This window comes from Sinocyclocheilus rhinocerous, unplaced genomic scaffold (assembly GCF_001515625.1).
Source record: "Sinocyclocheilus rhinocerous isolate Xijiao unplaced genomic scaffold, SAMN03320098_v1.1 scaffold568, whole genome shotgun sequence".
NCBI classification, from domain to species: Eukaryota; Metazoa; Chordata; class Actinopteri; order Cypriniformes; family Cyprinidae; genus Sinocyclocheilus; species Sinocyclocheilus rhinocerous.
In genome coordinates, this window is record NW_015652173.1 from 605,274 (window position 1) to 613,494 (window position 8,221).

The following is an 8,221-nucleotide window of genomic DNA, read 5'->3' on the forward strand; positions in this document are numbered from 1 at the left end:
AAATAGACCATGCATTTGTATCAATGATCATCGTGTATCATCCAGGTACAGTGCAACACATGGTCAAAGAACAGATGACACAGAATAACATCAGTGTAGGTTGCAAAATGTTTATTAGGCCACTGATATGGTGGTGAACGTTGTTTCATTCATTGCCAGAAGATGACCGTTTTAAAACTTAAGGTAACAGAAGAGCATAAAAATAAATAATTGAAATGGTAGTTGGATCTGTGCTACTATTGGAAACTTGTAGCTGTAATCATCCAAGTGTTCTGGGATTTTTGGTTTCACTGTGCAAATAGGACCTTAAACCTTGTGATAATCTTAATTTGTAAATTTATATTTGTTTTAAAAAAATGACACAAATCAATGCTGATGAGTGGAGAAACTTCAAACAGCAGACAAAATATCTTCTGGCAAAGTGTCATAATGGTTTCTTTTTTGCATATTAATCATTTTCCTCTATTTTGGCAAAGTCTAATATTCAGTAAATTTATATGACTACAGTTCCCACTATTTACTGCTGCATGAGGCCTACAATGACAGTATTATTTCTGCAAGTCTAGTCGGTCATTGTCAGTAATGACGTTTTGATTTGTTGGCTTAAAGGCACAATATGTAATTTTCGCCGCTGGAGGGCGCATATTCAAAATAAACAAAGAGACAAAGGCGTAGTTTGATGACGCCGTGACTGAGTGTGGAATCATGGGAGTTGTCGTCTTCATCCCCACAGCCGATGCAATCCGACGGGACTCGGGCAGAAATCATGTTCATGGATGATCTAATGATTTATTAACGTAGTAGAATGAAGCAGGGTGAGGCTGAAAGGCGCTGAAGCGAAACGAGGCTTGACATATGGCTCGAAGCAGCGGAGCTTTTATTATGCCACAGTCGACCGCTTCTGCTCCTTCCGGCCTAGATAAAGTCGATCAATATCCCAAAGCTTGACAGTCATTATTACCTCTTCATTGGTCGACATTTTATTCCATAACTAGCGCCCCCTACCGTATAATAATGAAAACACAGATTCTAGGAGCACAAGTATAGCTAAAATATATTAGACTTTTTCTAAGTATACTTAAATGTCATTTTAAGTATATTTCTGAGAAGTACATAAATCCCATTTCTGAGAAGTACATAAAAAGTAGACTAAAAGTATACTTTCCTATTTTAAGTTTAAAAGAAGTATACTAATAGCACACTTGAATAAACTTCATTTTCGCAAGGGATTGTATTATCGGAGAATAAAATGAACTACTTGATTATGTATTTTGAATATTTCAGATACAAAATACTGTCTCTCAAAGTATTTAATTACAAATTACTTTTGATTTTTCTTTGTCCAGCAAAATACAAATGACAAAATACGCATTTAGTAATTAAATACGTAATTTCAAATACATTCAATTAAAATACTGCCCATCTCTGCATGTCTATATAGCTAACTCCCTGCTATGTTTCAGCTTGATGACACATATTTCTGGGTGAACTATTTCTTTACCGAATGTTGCAAGAGGTTGCTATTAACGCAGTGTAGCCTTTGACATTAGAAAATGTTACATTGAATTAAACATTAAAATATAATTCTCGCTTCTATATAGGCTGTTGTATTAAAAACAGTATGTAGTATAGGAAAGTCTTAAGATTAAATTTTAGGCTATATGAAGATTAATTAAATTTATATTTTCCCTGCCCTCATCTCGACTAAGCTAGAGCACGCACTTTCTGGCTACTTGTTAAAGGGGTCATATGATGCGATTTCATTTTTTCCTTTCTCTTTAGAGTGTTACAAGCTCTTGGTGCATAAAGAAGATCTGTAAAGTTGCAAAGACTAAAGTCTCAAATCCAAAGAGATATTCTTTATAAAAGTTAAGAGTTAGCCACACCTACCTAAAACGGCTCGTTCGAACACGCCCCCACATACCTACCTCACTATGTGGGAAGATTTGCATAAAGCCGCCCAAATGTTCACGCAAAGAAAGAAGACGTAACTTTTATTCTCGCTGTAGTATTGTAGATAATGTACAGTATGTGGAAAATAATGTGTTTTTTTTACTTTAAACCGCATAAACACATTTCATTACACCAAATACACCAAATAATGTTCTTTTTAGCAGCATCATATGACCCCTTTAAGACTCGTTTTTGTTTTCTGGCTCAAAGCCAATCAATGTGACTTTAAGGAAGAACATTACTTTTAACACCCAGAGAAGATAATGAGTAAATTATTCGTTTTTCTATGTGTGCTGCTGTCAGCTCTAACAACTGTTTTGACTGGTAGGATTCTATTTGCATTTATTTAGCAACAATATGTGCAATTAATTTAAACAGGCGATGTTATCCCGTCAATTTATGTTTCTCAGATAACCTCAGGCACCCTCGTGAAAATGTATCAACTACACGTAATGATAGGGCCTACCGTTCTGACGAGTTTATAAAAGCTAGATTGTCTCAAGTGTAGCCACAGTTATGATTTAATTAACCATCTTGTTGAAAACGTTTTTTGTTCAAAACTGAAAGTGAAAATCACAAACGCGTTTAGGGTTAGCCTACTTTTGAAAACAAAGCAAAGTTGTTAGCCTGTTTATTTCCATTAACAAGTGAGTCCCATACAAAATAATAATAGCTACATATGGAACTCTAGATGTTTTTTTTTTTTTTTACTCCGAGTTCAAACATAATTAATTTTAAATTAGGTTAGTCCAGTTTAGACACCCCATGCGGCTGTTCAGTCATACAAGCACAGCCTAGAAATTATTTGTCGATGTTAAGTTAAAACACCTTCAGACCCTGCATCCATTGAAATGGACATCACATGATTTTTTGTTTAAACCAATAAAATTTTATGTTTTATAATACGAGTAACGTCTTGGTTATGTATGTAACCCTCCTTCCCTGAAGGAGGGAACGGAGACGTCACGTCGGTGACCGACGAATTGGGATCTCGCTTCGAGAGACCAATCTACTTCGAGTGTATCTAAACGAGCCAATGCACATTGGCATGTGATGATTGCATCCAGCTGCCGCAGATCACAGCTTGAGCATAAAAAGGCAGCAAGTGCAACGCATACTAGGTTTTTGCTGAGGAGCCAAGCCGGTGACCCGGCCACTCAATGGTGGTACAGCAGCCGTGGCGAAGGGACTTGACGTCTCCATTCCCTCCTTCAGGGAACTAGGGTTACATACGTAACGACGAGAAGAACACCACTCGACGAACAGGTTCCATCTCATGGCGTAAGCGCCGAATTGATGGTGTCAACTACCTCTTTGGGTAGGTCACCAAGAACCTCCGCGTCCCATCCAGGGACCAGACATGAAGTTTCCAGAGGTCTGGACGCGGGTGCCACAGAGTGCCCTGTCTCTGAGTCAGTAGATCTCGCACGCAAGACAGGAGCATCGGCCGCCTTCACTGTTGTGAAGCGGATGCTACTGAACTTGGGGTGACGCCGGGTGAACTGAATCGCATAGCCGAGGCTGATGGTCCGCAGAAGCCAGCGAGACGGGCTGGGTAGCGCTAACCAGGCACCCAGATACCGTGCAAGCAGGACCAACGGAACCACCGCTGTGGGGCAGCGAGGTGGAACGCAGGGACCCAACTCGGGCAGCTTGTGAGCGGACCGAAGAGGGGTCTGAGTGTGCGGTGCAATGCTTACCTGGTTCCACAGTTTGGCAGAGGGTGCGTGAGTAGGGCCTTTGTTGGCGCTCTCGAACCGCCTGCTGCTGCCTGCTGGCGAAGGAGGAGGATGAGTGTGGTCCGGTGTTCGTCCGTCCGCGACTCTCCGTGCCCTCCTGGGATCCAGAGAGAGAGAAAACTGCTCTTTTGTCGAGAATTTGGGTGCCATCGACCGTGAGGCGCACAGGGGAGATGGCCGCTTACAGCACGATAGGGGGTAATGCAGCCTGAAGTGCGCAACCCACTCGACTCAGGAACGACCACCGCTGAAGCGCCATCCGCCAACACAGAAAGCTTCCAAGAGCGCGTCGAACTCGTAGACAATTGAAGACACTGGTTAGAGCAGAACGATGTTGTCGCTCGGCTCCAAAGCGAAAAGCTGGTATGCGTTGCACTTGCTGCCTTTTTATGCTCACGCTGTGATCAGCGGCAGCTGGATGCAATCATCGTATGCCAATGTGTTGGCTCGTTTAGTTAAACTCGAAGTAGTTAGGTCTCTCGAAGCGAGATCCCAATTCGTCGTTCACCGACGTGACGTTGAGAGTGACCGACTGAAAGGGAATGCCTGGTCACTGATTGGACCCTGATCAACCAATCACAATGAAGATATGACTCCTAACTTAATCTGATTGAGTTACAGGCATCACAAAAGAGAGACATGACTAACCAGCTAGACAGGAAGAGGAGGAAGCCCACTTTTTACCTTATATGCAGATTTATGTTCATGGTAACCTCACCAACTTGCACCTATTATAAAATTAAGACTATCAAATGGTACTATTCAGTTATTTTGAAGATCTTTCAGAGTTACAGAACACAGGATTTAAAAAAAATGCAATGTCCATCGCAATGGACATCAGGTTTTAAAAGATATCAGCAGGAACCTCAAGATTTAGTTGTATGACAGGTTGAGAAATTTGTGCAAGCTTTTCAAAGCTAAAATATAGAGCTACAAATTCTAATGCCAATGTTTTATGAACAGTGACGTTAATGAAATATTATTCATATGATTTCATTTGTCTTCAAAGTGACCATAGTCTGTCGATCAATTTTTCATTGGTTTTAGTGAGAAACAGCCATAGTGGATGTGAGATCAGTGAATACACAGCAATACACACACTCACAGCCCCTCGACACACTGATGCCTTAATGCTATAATGCACACAATCGTATATTCATCAAAACAACCAGCAAGCACATATAAACACATTCAAATACACACAAATACATTTATGCATATATTCAGATTCACCCACTGCAACCAACAAAAAGGATCAAACAAGTTTTTGAGACTTCATATAATCTTCTACATTCTTATTGCATTGCTCATTCTTACAGTATATACAGTATTCAAAATCTTCAATACTAGATCAACTCTAGTACACAAAGTCTAGTTCATAAGTATGGCTAAAATTATGAGGATTTTTATGTTGCTTCAGTCCTGCCGTCCATTGTAGTGGACATGAAGAAAATCTAATAAAAAAATGAGTTGGCACAAATCTTGTTTTTTAGACTCATTTCTGTATTGGAGAAGAGCAAATATCAAGTGGATACATTTTTTTTATTTTTATTCAGGTCTGAAGGGGTTAAATAAATTATTTCAAATCACGAACTTCGACAACAATAATAACTTTTACTTCTTTAGTTAATGCGAAAACTGTATTTTTCAGGCTGATTCAGAGTAGTGCATGAAATTTAACTGTAAGGACGTACATTTTTTAGCCTATTAAATAAAGAAACATTGTGAACAACTGACTGACACAAAAAGGCTTCTTTGTTGGGAATAAATATTTCATATAAACTTGGGAATTTGCAATTTTGCAAGACATAATAGGTATTGCAATACATAATTGATTTTTTTGTTGTTGTTGTTATGTCTTACAGGTTCTCACTCTTTGTGGTTGCTTGTAACATACATTAAAGGAGAGACGCCATTTCCTGAATTTAGTGTCACATTTATGTTGGATGACCTCACAGTAGGACACTATAATTCAGAGGCTAAGAGATACATTCCTAGAGATAATACTACAAATGAAGATGAGATTGTTTCTTACATCTTTTATGCAATGAGGCACGATTTGCAACCTTTCCATGTGGGCAGACTAACATTTAAAAACTACACAGAACGTATGTTAGCTTTGTTAAAATATAGCATATCGAGATTGAAAGTTGGATATGAATATCTTGTCGTGGGACACAAGCTATGTCTCCTCTGTCCTGACAGGTCCTCAACTTTATCAAGTGATGAGTCATTGTGAACTGTGGGACAATGATAAGCCTGGACAAATGATCTCTAAGTTTGCTTTTAGTGGCTCCACTACAGATGAAATGCGTTTTTATGACAACAAGTTTACATATGAGAGCCCAAAAGAAATGGCAACACTATCTCTGGAGCTGTTCAAGTGGCGTCATGAGACAATAAACTACCCATCCTGCATAGCAACTCTCAGGAATTACCTTAAAAAGAGACAAACTCAAGTGAATAAGAAAGGTTGGTCTCCAGTCTGTTCTCCCCCAATATTTAAATAGATTTGAGCCACTGAGCTCTTATAGGTAAAATATAATTTTGATTTGCAACACAGGAATTCCGTCCTTTTTATTAACTGAAGCAATAACATTAGAAAACATCTCATTCTTATTACACAGGATAGTGTTTTATAAAAAGGTAAGATGGATTTTTTTCCCCCCAGTAAAACCGCGAGTGAGACTCATCAAGAAAGCTTTCTCAGATTCTGGAGGGTTTTGTGTGAGTTGTTTGGCAACAGGATTTTACCCTCGTCACATAAACCTGACCCTGTTCAGAGACGAGCAGCCTGTAGCTGATCATGAGATCACTGGAGGAGATCTGCTGCCCAATGCTGACGGGACGTACCAGATGAGGAAGAGTCTGGAGATCAGAGCTGCAGACAAACACAAATACACCTGCTCTGCCACACACCTCAGTCTGGATAACAGGATGACTGTGAATTTAGGTGAGAAATTCTTACTGGGCAAAAAATACCAAGCTAAACTCTAAATGAATTTGTAGTTCATGTTTCAGAGTACGATCATGGAGAACCATTTAACTCAGTGATTCCATCAGTCCTAACAGTTTTGGCTCTGGTATTGGTGTTTGGAGCTGCTGTTATTACATGGAGAAAGCGGCTTGCAGGTAGGTCAAGAACTGAAAATAATTAAAATTGTCTAATGAGCTAAAGCTCATTAGGAAAATCAAGGAAACTCAAACAGATTTTTTTGTTATTAGCTACAATTAATTATTGCCATGCTGTTATATTTTTATGTTGTAGATTCATCAAACGGGTTATTCCTCTGCTTCTAGTGAGTACAGGCATTTATTTATTTATTTGCTGCTTCGAAATATAAAATTTTACATTTGCATAAATATTGTTAAACGTATTTTCTATATAGTTTCATTCATATATATTTTTGACTCATAAGTCATTAACTGCTATTTAAAATTATTCTCAAACATTTTAGCATCTGAAGAAACTGTGGACACTTCAATAAATGTTCAAGTTCATGACATGAAGCCACATAGATGAATGGAGAACAGTCTTCAAACAACTCCAAATTAAATTGTGTCTAAAAAGAGAGAAAGACTTTTACTAGCTTCCCATATTTCAGTTGTAATAAAACTAGGCAACAAGACAACTATCACAAACAGAGAAGGCTTTGGTATGTGATATTATTAGGGAAAATATAATTAGCTAACTAACTAAATATAATTCATTTTATTCTATTTTTTTTAGCCAATTTCCATCAATTGCATCCCTGCCATTATTTCATATTGTCATGGGTATTCTGTGTTTTTGAGTTCCATTGAGTTTAGGGTGTTGAAGTTAGGGTTAGGGTTAGGTTTATTAGTTTGCATTCTCTCTCTTCCTGTGCTTTCTTGCTGTTAATCTGTTCCCTTGGTTACTCATGATTTTTACCTGCTCGTTATTTAGGTCCTCCTTTAGTCTGTGTATTTATAGCCCTTAGTTTTAGCCCTATTTGTCGTTCTCATTGTGTATGGTGTGTCATAATGCTCCTTTATCACTTAGTATGTTGGTTTTGTTAAATAAAGTACAGTTTGCACTTAGACCCATGGCTACAGCCATTGTAACATGATAATTTTTTGGTCTTGCTGATGTCTTATAGCCACTTTAAAATCTAAATATATGTTTTTTAAAAATTCAGACTTATCAGACTTATTGTTAAGCTTAACATAATTTTTTTATTAGAGAAATTTGTTTTGCGTGAATTGTCGACATTTTTGAAGGTGCAACAGGTGATTGTCTTGAGAAACATTTTTTGTTATGCTGGTTGAAAGTCTCATCACATCCCAATAGCAATCGATAACCTTTTCGCACGTGAGTTTAAAATATACTATCTGAGCCCCCAGTGTGAGTTTTTTTAGCCGACCATTATTTTAGAACGTATCGCTTTACTGTTTCCATGGAGACATGGACGTCATGCTTGTCACGGGACACACCGCAGCCACTATAGAGTGGTGGAACTATGATGTCATTTTGTAGGCAAAAACCCGGAAGCGAGCATTTTACTACT

At 38.5% G+C, this 8,221-nt stretch overlaps 1 protein-coding gene across 1 annotated transcript; it reads left to right on the forward strand.

The window, feature by feature from the left end:
- Positions 1-2,216: 2,216 nt before the first annotated feature.
- Positions 2,217-7,204, forward strand: LOC107714002 (zinc-alpha-2-glycoprotein-like). Its single transcript, XM_016519690.1, has 7 exons — positions 2,217-2,277; positions 5,558-5,800; positions 5,898-6,164; positions 6,364-6,645; positions 6,714-6,824; positions 6,961-6,991; positions 7,151-7,204. The coding sequence occupies exons 1-7, from the start codon at positions 2,217-2,219 to the stop codon at positions 7,155-7,157; spliced, it is 1,002 nt and encodes a 333-aa protein (XP_016375176.1). The 3' UTR covers positions 7,158-7,204.
- The last annotated feature ends 1,017 nt before the right edge of the window (positions 7,205-8,221 follow it).